This window comes from Jaculus jaculus, chromosome 4 (genome assembly GCF_020740685.1).
Source record: "Jaculus jaculus isolate mJacJac1 chromosome 4, mJacJac1.mat.Y.cur, whole genome shotgun sequence".
In the NCBI taxonomy this organism is placed as follows: domain Eukaryota; kingdom Metazoa; phylum Chordata; class Mammalia; order Rodentia; family Dipodidae; genus Jaculus; species Jaculus jaculus.
The window spans coordinates 28,706,922-28,723,694 of NC_059105.1; the positions used below are offsets into that span (position 1 = coordinate 28,706,922).

At 34.8% G+C, this 16,773-nt stretch overlaps 1 protein-coding gene across 7 annotated transcripts in view; it reads left to right on the forward strand.

Moving 5' to 3' along the window:
* Erbb4 (erb-b2 receptor tyrosine kinase 4) overlaps positions 1–16,773 on the forward strand; it is a 1,092,347-nt gene that overhangs the window by 799,052 nt on the left and 276,522 nt on the right. For all 7 annotated transcript variants that reach the window (XM_045146981.1, XM_045146983.1, XM_045146986.1 and 4 more), the window contains exons 13-14: positions 8,355–8,487; positions 12,138–12,231. In XM_045146981.1, coding sequence (XP_045002916.1) covers positions 8,355–8,487; positions 12,138–12,231 — 227 coding nt within the window. The remainder of the gene's footprint in view (positions 1–8,354; positions 8,488–12,137; positions 12,232–16,773) is intronic.

A 16,773-nucleotide genomic window follows, 5' to 3' on the forward strand; every position in this document is an offset into this window, starting at 1 on the left:
AAAAAGTATATGAGGGGCTGGAGAGATGGCTTTGTGGTTAAGATGCTTGCCTGTGATGCCTAAGGATTCAGGTTCAATTCCCCAGGACCCACATAAGCCAGATGCACAAGGTGGCCCAGGCATCTGGAGTTTGTTTGCAGTGGCTGGAGACCCTGGTGTGCCCATTCTGTCCTTCTCCCTCCCTCTCCTCCCTTCTCTCTTTCATAAATAAATAAATAATATTTAAAAAGTTATATAAAATGGCATGATGGGAAGTAATGTTTGCTTAATTTTGTTATCTATTTTTCTCTGGTCACCATTACAATAGCAAGATAATAAGAAACATCTTACATGCTAGACATTTTAAGAAATTTTGTGTTCCTATATAATATAGCACAGTTGTTATCATCAGTCTCATCTCTACTATTTTGGCAAATACCTGTAATCCCAATGATCAGGAGGCAGAGACAGCAGGATCACTATAAATTCTAAGTCAGTCTAGAACTACAGGATCAGATCCAGGTCAGCCTGAGCTTAAGTGAGACTATACCTCAAAAAAAAAAAAAAAAAAGGCAAAAGAAAAAAAAGTAAATCTTGATTATAAGTTAATGTTCAACTTATTTCAAGAAACTATTGCAGAAGTGAAAGATTTAATTGCTTTCTTTAAGCCCTGAGTTGTCATCTTCCATTGTGTTCTTGGTGCATTTAACTTGGACTGCAGATTTGCTTCATTTACTGTTTTTTTCAGGCATATGGAAAAAATATACAATGTCTTTCTCCATCATTTTGGGTTTATCTACTTACAAGTTTGCTCTAGCACAACTTAGTATCTGCTGTAGGATCAACAATGCCACCCCCTCCTCCCTCCCACCAATGACCACATCTTTTTGTTTTGTTTTGTTTTGTTTTGATTTTTGGTTTTTCAAAGTAGGGTCTTGCTCTAGCCCTGGCTGACCTGGAATTCACTATGCAGTCTCAGAGCAGCCTTGAACTCATGGCGATCTTCCTACCTCTGCCTCCCAAGTTCTGGGATTTAAAGCATGTGCCACCACACCCGGCTTCAGTGACCACATCTTAATCCACAAAGTAGTGAATATGATCTCATAAGGCACAGTAGATGTTATTGATTTAAAGATGGAACCATGGCTCCAGGTTACAATGAGAAATAATGCATGTAATAACAGGAGTCCTCCTGAAAGGTAAAGGTAAAGGAAATATGAGGGTGAAAGCAGATGTTGGAATGATGTGGCTGTAAATCAAGGGATGTCACAAGAGTCTGTAAGAGCTGGTGTAGTCAAGGAGCAAATTGTCTCAAGGAGTCTCCAGAAGGTATCAGTGCTTTTGTTGCTATGATTTAGTCTCTTAAGATTAATTTTGTACTCATAACTGTCAGAACTATGAGACTTAATTTAAGTTGCTTTAAGCAACTAAGTTTGTAAGTTTGTTAAGTCCAGAGATTCATATCTCATCACCAGGAGTCTAGTCTTCCATTTGCTTAAGGCTGCTTTCTTCTTACACCGAATACACATACACACACAATAGTAAATAAATAATTAAAAGTTTTGTCCTAATGGGGAAAGACTACTAGCGTCTGTAGAGATCATGAATACAGATTATGAAGCTGTTTTTCCAGTATCTGTATTATGTGATAAAACTCTGATTGGGGGCTGGAGAGATGGCTTAGCGGTTAGGCGCTTGCCTATGAAGCCTAAGGACCCCGGTTCGAGGCTCGGTTCCCCAGGTCCCACGTTGGCCAGATGCACAAGGGGGCGCACTCGTCTGGAGTTCGTTTGCAGAGGCTGGAAGCCCTGGAGCGCCCATTCTCCCTCCCCTCTATCTGTCTTTCTCTCTGTGTCTGTCGCTCTCAAATAAATAAATAAATAAATAAATAAATAAATAAATAAATAAATAAAAAACTCTGATTGGCCACTTGGATCAAATGCCTACCTATATTATTACCATTATATCTTTTCTACCAGCTGGTTTACATATATTTTTGTCCTTCCCACCAAGCCAAGTGGAATGATGTTTTCCACATGTGAATTAGATGCATTATTCTTCTGCTCAAAACCTTTTAGTGGTTTTCCATAGTTCCTTGAACATTTCATAAAATCCAGAAAATAGTAGCCAGGTACTAGATATCCTGTGTATCTTACTCGGTTATTGGAAACCTCCTTCCCAAATAGTCCGTGTCTACCCTAGTTTCTGATTACACTGATGTAATTCTTCCTCAAAAAATCTGGGTTAGATGTGTAATTTCTAGCTTCCTACAGACCTCTCAACTTTCATTATTCCTATTACATGTAAGGTATTCATCTTGGCTTCCTGTTGATCCACCTGGAGGCTGTCTGTTGCTCCCTCTGATTAGGATAAGACACCATGATAGTCTATGTACAGCATTTTCATGTCATCCATGAAAAGTATAAGAATCTATCTATCTATCTATCTATCTATCTATCTATCTATCTATCTATCTATCATCTCTCTATTTACTTATTAGCAATGCCCCTCCACTACCAACTAGCTGGTAGTTACTTGAAGTAACATATGTATTTCACTTAATTGTTTGTTATAACCCTAGCTCTTAACAGTGTCCAACATTAAATACTTCATTTTTCAGCAGATACTTTTAAAGTAAACCTGAATGTCTTTTCATGTTTTCAACTTTTTTGAAATGAGTAAATTTAGTAAGTGCTTATTTAATGCATCCACATCTGCCTTGCATACTATAATATCTTGTCTAATACTCATACTTCTGAAATGATGATACTATTATTATTCAATTTACAGATGTGTAATATGTAAGAAATTGCCCAAAGCTAAATGGCTTATTAAATCAAAATAATTTCAATTTAAAACATGTCTTATCACAAAAGTTTACATTTTGTATATTAAACCATACTTTTCAGCCTTAATAACAAGATTAATGATACCTGTACAAATATATTTCAAGTAAAATTTGTGTATCTATATGTTGAATAATGACAAAAATGTAGCTGGGTTTGTTCTGTCTTATGAAAGAAAAGATATTTTCCCTGCCTTTGTACCCATAGACAGGTACTCCATTTCAATACCTTTGAGCTAATCCATTTACTTTTACTTATCTGGCGCTATAGCAAAATCCATTATTTTATGTTCATCTCTATTTTAATGGAAGCAGGTTCAATATTCTCTGTAAAGGTCAAAATACTAAGCACATTATTATCTCTAAAAAATTTTAGCAGACAGATATAATTCAGACAAGATAAAGAAAAATCTATTTTACAGCTTCCAGAGAAAACAGAGAGGAAGTTAAAGGTTTCCTAATAACTACATTGTGAAGGTTTCTTTGAGAGTCTTATTTATCCTGGCCTTGTGAACTGCAAGGGCCTGAGCAGGCCTCAGTTTCACACGTTATGATCACTTGGGGAGGTCATATATGTGTTGAATTCTTGGTGCTGATGGAAAACATCTCTCAAGAATTTTCAAAGAAGTGCATTCCCTGGCCTTTCTTTTTCCTATGTCATGTAGTTAGTGACACTTTCTTTGATTTCACTTGTGGAAAAAAAAAAAAAAATCCACCAGTTTCAATTCCATCTAGTTGTTTTGAAATAATAAGAAGATAGTTATATGTTCCAGTTCATTGTTGCTTTTTCATTACTACATTCTGTTCTTTTGGTTAAACTTCTGAGGCATACGGCACATGACACACAGCACACGAGGGGAGAATGAAGGAGGCAAATACAGCATACGTGTTAGGACTTGACCGAGCTAAAGCTATCCTCTAATGAGATCAAAGGGTATAGCAGAGAATCCCAGCAGCTTTGCCTTTCCACCTGTGGTAAGGTTCTGTCACCTATGGAAGGGGGAGAGAAAAGGGACCTGTGTGAAAAATGTATAAACCTAAAATAAAATGTTGTGAATTAGTTAAATAGATGGACTAAAATGTTGATGGAATACCAGGAAATAGTCAATAGCAACTAACACTCATGGATTGGTCAAATTCTTCAAGATGGAAAATAAGATATAATGGAGGGTCCTAAACAGAATTTGATACACATAAATTTGAAGGATTGTTTATATGTTCTAAAAGGGTCCAAAAGAAATGAATACAAAAATTCAGGTATTCATAATAATATGTGGTATGATTTTATATACTCTTCATTGTCTTCACAAATTATTGTCATAATATTGGTTTTTTCTTCAGAGTGTCTTCTGAGGATAATATTGGTCCCATATAAATGCATATATAAACATTATATCTGTATATTATACATATACATATATATATATATATATATATGATGAATATGTATAATCAGCATTATATATACATAAATATAATCAAAACAAGAAACATTACATAACTTTAAAATAGCTGAATGTATATAAATTATTCATAAAGATCATTGAGTTATGAAAACCCCAAATCTTGTTTCATATAATTAAACCTGGAAAAATACATATAAAATTGTACAACAATCTATAAGAGCAGAAGGGACAGGCAGTTTAAGAACCTTGGAATCTAAGGCATGGAACACAGGTGAATTCACCAAACTTTCTTTTTCATTATATCAGATTTAAAATATATTTATTTATTTGAGTGAAAGAGAGAGTCAGATAGAGAGAGAATGAGTACACCAGGGCCTCTTACCACAACAAATGATCTCCAGACACTTGTGCTACCTTAAACATGTAGCTTTACATGGGTAGTGAAGAATAAAACTCAGGTCCTTGGACCTTGCAGAAATCACCCTGTGGAGCCATCTCTCCAGCCTGATATCGGGTTCGGTGAAGAAACTATCAACTCAAGACCACCAGAAATTCTCCCACTAAGTCTGTTCTTGCTCCATAAAAGGCGAGGATAAGGTGACCTAACCAAACAGAAGTGTTTCAGAGTGTAACTACTTTACTCTAGCCAAACACTACAGAACAAACTAAACTAAGCTGAACTGAACTGAACTGCACTGGACTGGACTGGACTGGATTAAACTAAACTAAACTAAACTAAACTAAACTAAACTAAACTAAACTAAACTAAACTAAACTAAACTAAACTAAACTAAACTAAACTAAACTAAACTAAACTAAACCAAACTAAACCAAACTAAACCAAACTAAACTACTAAAATGACTGCAGCTTCATCCAGGCCAGCACAGGTATGCAAATCACAGACTTCCACAGCACTGAGCTCTAATGTAGAGCATTCATATCCTACCAAATGGTGTCAGAAAAGCTGGGATGTAGAACTGATTTATTTTTTATTTTTATTATTTTTTTTATCCCTACCAGACGGCAAAGAATCTAGGCAGGACAGGAACTAAGCCTGGTTCTTGTGTGCCCACAGCTGAGATTCTCTGTTGATCTGTCCACCTGTGAAGTGGATGATATTTTCTAATGTGCATTATTTTTGTTTTAAATTGAGATTTTTATATAACAAACAATATGAAAAAGAAGATGAATGAGGAGAAAAAGGAGGAAGGAATTAAGGAATCTTTTATATCTCATATATTGTAGGAATATTAGGAATATGTATATAGAATATACATATATATATATATATATATATATATACTTAGAAATAGAAATATATACATGATATATATATATATATATATATATATCTATCCTTAACAGTAACATTAGCTGTCATCTTTCATTTAGCAATACATAAAAGTCATTATATAGCAATTCTGGACGTAGTAACTCACACCTATGATCCCAGCACTTGGGTAGCTGAGGCAAAAGTATTGATGTATTCAAGTCCATCTTAGGCTACACAGAGAACACAAGGCTAGCTTGGGCTACAAAACAAAAAATCCATCCCAAATTTTAAAAGTAGGGGAAAAGAACCATAATAATAGCCAAATTATTTCAAGGATAACAGACTAATATACTATGTGATAATCATACATTATAATATAGTATATTGATAATCGAATGAAAAATATATCATAAAATCAGTTGATAAAGAAAATGTATAACTTATTTCTAGTTGAAAATTCTCAGGAAAAAAATGGAAATATAGAAATTCTTTCCCAACTTGATCAAGACCACCTACAAAAACATCTGTCAGCTAATATTATACTTCATGGCAGTGGTGTTGTGCTAAACGATGATGTGTTTCCACTGAGAACCAAGAAAGAATGTCATCTTTCATCTTTCAATCAGCACAGCATTGAAAGTTCTAGAAGGCATAATATAGGAGAAAAAGAAACAAAACACATATGGATCAAAAAGGAGTAAATAAAACTGATGCTTTTCTTGATGTCATATTATCCAAATAGAATTAAAAAAAAAAAACACATAACCCTTCAACAAGACAAGTCATACAAAATGTTTTGTACCTAAATATTAGCAATTAACATCTGGACCAAACAGTAACTGACTAATATAGAAATTTAATACTGGGTGGATCCAATAAAATACAACCAGGATTTGTATGCTGAAATCAAGAGTATACTGATTAAAAAAAAAAAAAAATCACGAGTACAATTGCAGTGTGTGTGGAAGTACACTGCATTCCTAAACTGGAAGAATTCTCAGGTCAATCTTAAGTGTATGTAGAGAGGTTCAGTGTACTCATGTATTGGAAAGCTCAAAAGCAACAATTTCAATGTTCTTCTAATCTGTGTGCAGATTTAGTGCAATTTCAACCAAAATGACAGAAAGCAAACTAGTAACATTCCACCATAATTCTAAGATTCACTACATAGCTGAAATGGTTAAGACTGTGTAGTATTAATAAAATATTAAATGCATTCATCAATAAAACAGAATACAGAACCCATAAAAAATGTCACCAATGGCCAGTGGATGGAACATGCCTTTACTCCGAGCACTTGGGAGGCAGAGATAAGATGAGCACCATGAGTTCAAGGCCAGCCTGAGACTAAATAGTGAATTCCAGGTCAGTTTGGGCTAAAGTAAAATCTTATGTCCATAAAAAAAAAAAGACAGTCACACATGATATATGATGCCCAGTATAACCCACCATGATCAGTGTGTTCAACTGATTTTTAACAAAAATAAAAATCCATCACAGAGTAGTCTTAAGAATAAATGAAACTGAAGCAAATGAACACCCATACACCAAAAATAGAACCTTAACCATATTTCCATACCTTGTGTGAACATTAAGAGCAGGCTTAATTATAAAATATGAAGATAAAATATGAAGCAAAAGAAGTGTTTTTGTTTGCTTGTTTTTGTTCACAAGGTAGGGTTTTACTCTAACCCAGCTGATCTGGAATTCACTTGTAATCTCAGTGTGGCCTTAAAACCGTGAAAATCTTACCTCTGCCTCAAAAGTGCTGGGATAAAGGAATGCACCATCACGCCTGGTTTAAACTTTTATTAAAAGCAAAAGTAACCAGGAAGTGGTAAGACTAGGTCTCAGTGTTAGAGAACTTGTCCAGCAATCCCAAAGACCCTGGATTTGAACCTAACAAGAGCAATAAAATTAGAGTAGGATTTGGGATGTAGAAGTAGGTAGAGGAAGCTGACATCCTGAAAAGCATAATCTGTAAGAGGGAAAATTAATAAATTTGATTTCATGAAAAGCAAAATAATGTATCAGGCTGGAAATGTGATTCAGTGATATATCACTCACTGTCATGTAAAGGGCTATGAGCTGGATTTCCAACAATGGAGAGAGAGAAGAGAGAGAGGGAGCTCACTGAATGTGACAGCACAAGAATATAATCTCACTAGTTAGACACTCAGAAGGCAGGTCAAAAGTTCAAAGTCAGCATTGGCCACACTGAACTGTAGATAAATCAGAGATATACAAAACCTTGTACGAAGAAATGAAGCAGGGCTGGAGAAATGGCTTAGCAGTTAAGATATTTGTCTATGAAGCCTAAGGACTCCAGTTCGATTCCTCAGGACCCATGTAAGCCGGATGCACAAGGGGCCACATGTGTCTGGAGTTTGTTTGCAGTTGCTGGAGGCCCTGGCATGTCCATTCTCTCTCTCTCTCCCCATCTGCTTCTTTCTCTCTCTCTCTCAAATGAGTAAATAAAAACCTGAAGCAATAAATTAAACTTTAAAATAAATTGTGCATTTACTATAAAAGACAATTTGATGGTTGCTTTTTAAAACATATTTTATTTATTTATTTAAAAGCAAGAGAGATAGAAAAATAATGAACATGGTCACTCCAGGGTCTCCTGCCACTGCAAACCAACTCTAGACATATGTGGCTTTATGTGGGTACTTGGGAATCACAGCTGGGTCATTAGGACTTGCATGCAAATACCTTTAAACCACTGCACCAGTTATCCAGCTCCTGATAATTCCTTGATAACTCCATACTTACCATTTTATCTAGACTTTCTATTTCCCAGTGTTTATCTAAAACAGTGTTTCCTATTGGATTCGGTTTGTCTTGCAGCTGCTGAAGGGTTGGTATGCAACCATCTCTGTTCAAGTGATGGCTGCTGGGGGCCTGGTCCTGACCAATGCCTGTCTTGCCGTCGTTTCAGCAGAGGAAGAATCTGCATAGAGTCCTGCAACCTCTATGATGGGTAAGGCCTCATCATGTCACATTTACTTTGTGATCCATGAGCTTCTGGTTAGATTTCAGAATGTGTGCATACCAAGCTCTTTCAGGCATACTTTTCATACGTTAGAAGAGACATAGAGTTGTGGTTCATTTTAAGATTGTTTATTAATATAGATAATTATAATAAATTATAGCAACTACACTTAAGCAACTCCTAGATTTTTGATTTTTCCTTACAAGGGAGACTGTTATAAATAATCTTTCATCCCATAGGGTCAATAATCTGCTGGAACTGTTTCCTCTCAGAACCTCTCATTATTTGCATCGAGAGATACTTCATAGCTTTGGGTTTTTCTTATTTAAGTTGTATGCCTATTTGTGCTTTAGAAACAGTCTGTGTCTTTGACAACTGCTGAGCCTGTAGGAAAAACTGCATTTGTGGTTTTAGGTGGAAGAGGTTTTTGAAAGTATCCTGCTACTTTCTAGATAAGCAATATTTTGAATCAAATAATTTCAACTCCCTCTAGTACTGCAATAATGACATTGCTAGCAATAAATCCTACAATACACCTTGTTGCCTGGCCTTTCAAACACTTGTAAAATCACTTTTTCATAACATACAATTTTATGCATCACAGTCGTTCTTCATTAGTGGGATAATACATTTCTTAAGGCTGTTCTTCAGTCAGCTTTTCTCATATTACTCAGCTAATAGTATTTCCAGAGATTTTATAAAATAAGTATTGAAACTTCTCATTTAATTTCCTTTTGTGCCTCGTGAATTATCCCATTATAACAACTAATTCATGGGTCCTGTAACATTACAGCTTTGCACTTCACAGTGAAGGCTAAAAAATGCATTTATCATAATGATACTGTAATTTCTCTTCTTGGAAAATAGAAAATTCTCTTCATGAAATTTAAAGGAAAAAAGAATAAAATTGAAATTTTAATACAGAATTATTTCAAATAATAATTAAAAATTGTATGGGGAAATTTCAGCTTCCAATTTTTTTAAGGAACAAATAACTTATCAATATGATAATGAAGGGAATTTGTCCAATTGAATCATATTCATACTTCTTCCCATTATCATGAAAAGATTGTTTTCTACATAAAATAAGTCAAACAAAAATAAAGTTATGTGTAGAGTAAATTATTCCTCTATTCAAATGAATTATACCAGAATTTACTTCCAGTAAGCAAATATTATAGTAAAGTTTTTATTATACACATTTCTAAAAGAGCAAATTCTAGACACCATTTTATCTAATAGTTGCCTATAATAAGCAAGGAGGGTTGTAATTATATTGGCTAAAGTCATATAACTGTTCTGTAGAATATTTTTAATTTATTCTGAATTTGTCCTCCTGGTGTCTTACTCCCTCATTCCCAAACCTCTTCTTTCTTCTCTTTTCCTTCCTACCTCCCCTCCATTCTTTCTTTTGGGTCCTCCCTCCCTCCCTCCCTAACCTCCCTTTCTCCCTGATCATCCCTCCCTATCTTCCCCCTTTTTTCCTTCCTTCCACCTTCCCTCCAGCTCCCACCTCCCTTCCCTTCCTTTTCCCTTCCTTCTCCTCCCTCCCTTCATTCCTTCCTCCTTTCCTTCCTTCCACCCTTCCATCCTTCCTTCAGAGACTGTGTCTTATTTTATTGCTCAAATATGCTGGAACTCCTTTGACTCAAGTGACCCACCCCCCCCCCATAGTCTAAGACTCTAAAATAGCTTGAACTTCAAGGCTCACACCACCTTACTAGGCTAAACTTGATTCTGTTATATGTGAAAATTTAAACTAACAGAAATAGTAATAGTATTGATTTCACATGACAGATATGATTATTAAATCAAAATCTAAGGTCTTGTTAAAGCTTCTGTCATAAATTATTAATATATAGTTTTTATCAATTTGAATTTATTAAATGGTTTAATGAAACACCATCTTGAAACTGCTGAAATTGATCAAATTCACATATTTTCTTCCAAAAGTGAGTATCCTGCTTATAAATATATATGTATATACGACACATACCATATATACCTATAAATTTTTACCTATAAATAATTAAGTGTATGTGCACAGGAAAAAAAAATAAAGAAAACCTAGAAAGAAATTGTGTAGGAAAATATAAAAGAGACAATTCTGGGTTGGTAGCTTTCAGATGTGAAAATTTATCTAAGGTTTGATCTCTAAGAAATGAGTAGCTGAATTTTAAAATGACAAGGGTGCATATGTGCATGCCATACATAATTAAACCAATCTGTGTTACTTATATTGAAATGAAGCTGTACTTATGTGCTTAGGAATAGGTGTGTCATTACTCTAATTAACAGAAAATAAAGCTTAGCCTCTTCAGTCACCTTTATGTACTCAAGTAAGGAAAAAGTAAACTCTTTACTTAGAGAAAAATATTTTGGAATTTATCACCGGTTAATCCATAATTACAATTTTTGTACTGGTAGTGGTTTAGAATATTAGTTCATGATACAAAGGCACAGAATTTTGAATACATTAGGAAATATTGTGAAATTTTAACAATGACTCCTAAATTATCCTCTAAATTGTCTTACCCATTATCACATTGTCTTCTCTATTAGTGGGAATGATGTGGACTACCATTATATGTAGATGACTAATATTCATTTACTGAAGTAAGGAATGCAGTTTTCTGTGAATAGAAAATTAAGGTACAGAAAATATGAAATATGCAAATAAACAGAACATGTCAGTATATAGGAATGAATGTGTACCATTCTAGAAGATTTCAATTAGAAAGTTTTAGGCTGCAGTCATCACTGAACTTCTTATTTTATACCATACAGAATTTCTTCAAAAAGATTTTAGACTGAAAAGAATGTTATTAGATCAATAATATAAGAAAATAAAATCTATCATAAAAGATATTTTTTTCTCTAATTCTCCAAGGCAAGTATTTTAAAAGGAGATAAGAAATCAAAGAATTTTTTGAAGTTTCACCAAAAATAAATTTAAGAGTCTTGGGACTTGAAGGACAAGGTTGAGCAACATTTATGTAACTTAGCAACAAGAAAAATACAATAACTATTTCAGAGTTTAGGAATTAAAGTTTTAGAAAAGAGTAAATTTTATTTAGAAACAGTGTTTTCTTTAGTTGAAAAGATAAAATGATTCTACTCTGTCAGCAGAAGAGTTACACCTTTCTTTCTTTCTTTCTTTCTTTCTTTCTTTCTTTCTTTCTTTCTTTCTTTCTTTATTTATTTATTTTATTGAAATGGCTGGAGAATCTCTCACAGGAGAGACATTTCCAGAATGAGGCAATTTTTGAATCTAGTGCAGGGCAAAGAGAACCATCTGGCTGCTGTTCATCTTTTCTTCTAATACAAACATTCCTCCCTAATGTTTGGGGAAATGTGTCTGTTGCTTGCACCACATTAGAGAAAGAAACTCAAAAATTTATGTGGTGGCACATGCCTTTAATCCCAGCATTCTGGAGGCAGTGGTAGGAGGATCACTGAGAGTTCGATGCCACCCTGAGACTATATAGTGAATTCCAGGTCAGCCTGGGTTAGAATGAGACCCTACCTCAGGAAAAAAAAAAAAAAAAGGCCCATAAGACCCTTAGCAGATGCCAGCTCATTTGTTAAGTTGATGGCCTGTCTGCTTCCCCCTCCTCACTTGGTTTATATCTTCACAGTGAATTCCGGGAGTTTGAGAATGGCTCCATCTGTGTTGAGTGTGATTCTCAATGTGAAAAGATGGAAGAGGGCCTCCTCACTTGCCATGGACCGGTAAGCCTGAAGACGTTTGTGGGTGTTGGCTTATTTAGTGTTATATATAAGTGTAATTTCATTGTCTTATTGCCTATCCATTCATCTCATGAATCTTTGTAAGATGTTATAGGGAAAAGTGTTTACTACTCTACCCTTCAATGGCATACAATAAAAGGACACATTGTTGATGAAAAGAAGAAGATATTCAAGCAATTAAATTGAAAGACAATAGTTGGTATAATGTGCAAATGCATGCACTGTTATAGGAAGATAAATGAAGGTAACCTATTTCTAGATGTGGGAGTAAAGCTTGAAAGCATCAAGGAAAACAACAGACAACTGCTGTTGGAGCTATGTTTTTAAGAAAAATACAGAAAGGTAAAAACACAGAAATATACACATGAGAGTATCCATGGTGCTTTTGGAACAAAGTACGAAACACTCATTTGCATTTAACCTCTTACATGGCATGGCAGTGTGAAGGAGGAGGAAAATGTGCATTGAGACTAAAATCTAAAGAAATACAACACATAGTCTAAGTGAGTTATGAAGATGCACAGAGAAGGCTCAGGTTCAGGAAAGCTTTTCATGGCCGAGGTGCCATTTACATCATCTGAACTTATATAGAGAAAATACCTAGTCTTCACCTCTCGCTTTAAATGCCTCCATTTGGGCATTTTCTTAAATATGAGAGCAGTCTATGTCTGTCATTCCAATATGTCCTGTTCATCTCTCTGATAGCCTTCAGTATACTGTTCTTTTTTTTATTTTTTATTTATTTTTATTTTATTAGATCTGTATTCAGCAAATACAGGCAGTTTTGGTACCATTATTATGCTCATCCGTAACCTACCCCCTCCCTATTGGCCCCTCCTTGTTGAGGTATATGGGTCATGCATTGTGGAGTTAGCCCACAGTTATGGGTAAGATAAATGTCTCTGCATATCATGACCCAACATGTGGCTCTGACATTCTTTCTGCCCCCTCTTCCGCAAAATTTCCCTGAGCCATGTTGGGTTCATTTTTGGTCTACTTCAGTGATGAGGTGTTGGGGGCTTCTGGGTCTCTGGCTCTCTGACTTGGTAGGAGTTGATTTTTCTCTGTGTTGATCTCCTTCCCCCTTGTGCTGGTATCTAGTTCACCAGGAAAGCAGCACCCTTGCTTGTTTCCCCAATTTTTCTTAGTTTCAGCGGGGGCCCTTTTGAGGCATGATAGGGTGGCTCTCTCCTTAGGATCTTCATCTATCTGAAAAAGAGAAGCAAATTCTCCAATGGAGAGTAAGTTAGCACCAGGACAAATGAGATAACCCTTACTTTTTTTTATAGAGAATTTAATAGGTGTAGGTCCTCTTGTAGCCCACAATTGATGGTAGGTTGATCATGGAGAGTGGGCTTATGTTTGGATATGGTTCTGACTTGTTTCCCAGCTTCAGCTATGGGTCCCTTACCACTGAGGGGATCAGTTAGCCAAATCAAAATCAGTTGGTTCCCCACCATGGCTGTGTTCCACTATTGCACTTGTGTGGGCATCACAACAGGTTATTTGCTACCAAGTAGGTTATACCATGAGTTGCTTGAACAGATATTGGTCATTCTCCCCCAGTTGCCCACGTAGCACCTCACTTACTGTTTTCAATCTGAACAAATCTGTGAAAACCATTTTGTTTGTTTTATTATATAGCATAGCTTATTCAGTACTGGCTATGCATCAATCTTAGTTGCTTATTTTTTTTTTGTCATATAAAGTCTCAAATATTACTAGCCAAGGATTTTTGTTCAAATAAAATCAAAGCACAAGTATTCCTTACAAGTTTGAATTTATTTTTCACATCATTTTTCTTCTTTTGCAACTTATATTGTAAAACTGTATTTTTATGATATTTAAACTTTCCATTTTGCATTTGAAAAAGCTTAATAATTACTACTTTCAGATCTACTAATCCTATAGGCAGAAAACTGATTTTCTTAGAAACTGTTATCTATATGCCATATCCTTTTTAGACTAATTTCATGGAGAACATCTCTTGTACAAAGATCTAATATTTGCTGAGGAAGGCATCAGTATCATCCCCTCAACATTTCAATGACCTTATCCATTTATTTTGATCACCACAGACCTTGTTCATAACACTTACATTGGACATCAAGTGTTTTTTTTTTACATAGTCTTAATATTGATATTTTCACAGACAGTTTTTCCTAGTTCTCTAATTTTTTCCCATTTTTCTAATATAGAAAACAACTTAGGATTTTTAAATAAAAACTTCATCAATGTAGTATGCCCATGGAATTTAATATTGCCAGCATGCAATCTTAGAGCTTTAGGTGAATATCTGTCCCATGCTCTTTCTGATTCTCAGGTTACTTTCTACTATATAAAACTGTTAGTACATAATTAGTCATTTTCTCATACTTTGTACTTTTTATATTTTATTTGCTTATGAATTTATTTTTCAGTGGAATTGAGAAAACATAGTAACATTTAAAAAACACAACTTAGCACTGGGATGTCACCCATGTGTATGCATAGTTAAAATGGGTCTTACAATTTTTTTAATATTTTGATATGGAAGAGAATGAGAAAATGAAATAATGGATTTACTTTGTTCATAATAGTAGCATTTGTTGGGCAAAATAATTAAGATCACTATCAAACACCAGAATTGTGAATTGATACCTCCAGAGGTCAGAGAGAGCAATAGGTAAAAAATAAAAATAAAAACATGAAAGTTCAGTGAAGATAAATTAGGTACCTGTGGAAGATAAAATACAGAATTTAGAGACTATTAGTGATCAGTGAGCTTTGAAATGATAACCAAGTAAGAACATGATACCTCATAGACAAGATGCCATGGCCCCATCTCTTCACCCATGTGATGTGGGTTACTTTCAGCCTTTAAGATTCATGTGAGGTTTTAGATTGTTTTTACCCACACAGAGACAGAGATAGTTTGATGTGTTAAAGAACATGTATATAGTAAATTATTCAACTGATTCTAGAGTTTTGTCTGAAAGGCTGACAGTCTTAAGACTGTAATGAAATGGAGAAGTCAGCAAAACTAAGAAGGAACTCAACTCCACTCCTTTTCCAGTTTATTCAGTTGAAATGATGCTTATTGAGGATATTTTGGCATAGATCTTTAACCAGGCTGTTGTCAGGGAGGTGTAGGAGAAATTGGAGTTAAAGACCAGTCAGGGATATCCATGGAGAAACCTTGTCTCAGAAATACAGAGAGAGGGAGAAGACGAGGTTGGCGGGAGAAGTCTTAAATTTCTTTGGTTTGTCAATGTTTCTTTAATGAAAATAATTAATGTATATTCATATATTCATATTTACTAAATATTATTCTATGATTTCTCCACTTAAAGTAAAAAGGAACCTATAATATTTAGAAAGTTACTTCAAAGACCAGGAAGTCAATAGGACATGAAACTAACATTCCACTGTGACAAATCTGATTTCATGTACTTATTATATCATGTTTCTCAAGGCAACAATTTGTTTAGTGTGGTATGGATAAAATTTTTGCTAGGAATATGGCAGCTATATGTTAAATTGGATGGTATTATCATATTCAAGTATGACAGACATTTGGAATGCTCTTGAGAAAATAGATTTGAGTAAAAGAAAGCCTTTTCCATTCTAGACCAGTTGCATAGCTTTCCTATATTCAACTGACCTAATTATTGTTATTTTTTATCCATTCTATCTTACCTTTCACTACTACTGTATCATGTCATGGAAAAAGGCAAGGAAGGAATAATGAGGAAAAAAAATGAAATATTTGACAGAATTACAAAAAACCAAATTGTAGTTTAGAGAGGCTATAATAGAAGAGAGGGGACAGGAAAAAGAAATTTGTATGTTTTAATATGATTTTATAAAATAAAAAGTGGCTGCTAAGTTGAGGTTAATAAAAGCTGTACAGATGTAGCAAGTACCTCATGTCATAGAAGCTCTCAGAAAAATTACTTAATTCTGTTTTTAGGTACAAGTGCTCTGAAAAATCTTAGAAATGTTCAGAGACAGCCATCTCCCTGTGATGACCAGAATTACATGATGCTTTGGATTCACAGTTCTCCACTTCCATATGAAGCCCCTGACTCATGGCAGCGTAATGGCTTCCCATTGCAGAGGCTGGAAAATTCAGCCCTCATCCCTTTGTTTATGCATTCTATTCACATTTTATTGTCCAAAGTAAGCCATGCCTTACCTCCATGGGAGGTGAATTTCAGTTGTCCCAGGGGTTGAATGAACAGAATTAGAGAGTGATAAAGAAGAGAATTGTTTTCTGTAGTAGCCACAAGGGAAAATCATCAATAGTCACTGAAAAAAAAAAATACCCACAATATTTATATAAGGATATAGCTTTTCACTTAGTCTAGATGGAATTCAGACAGCATTTCAGAATCAGGACTAAACAATACTTCCTCCCCCTACATTTTCTGTCATTGCATTTAGTACTTCATTCACTGTACCTGAGTTCTTAAAAGCTTTGGAAACAATGATAGAAGAGTAAGCATTAGACACAGGCATACTCTCCATTGTATTGTAGAAATA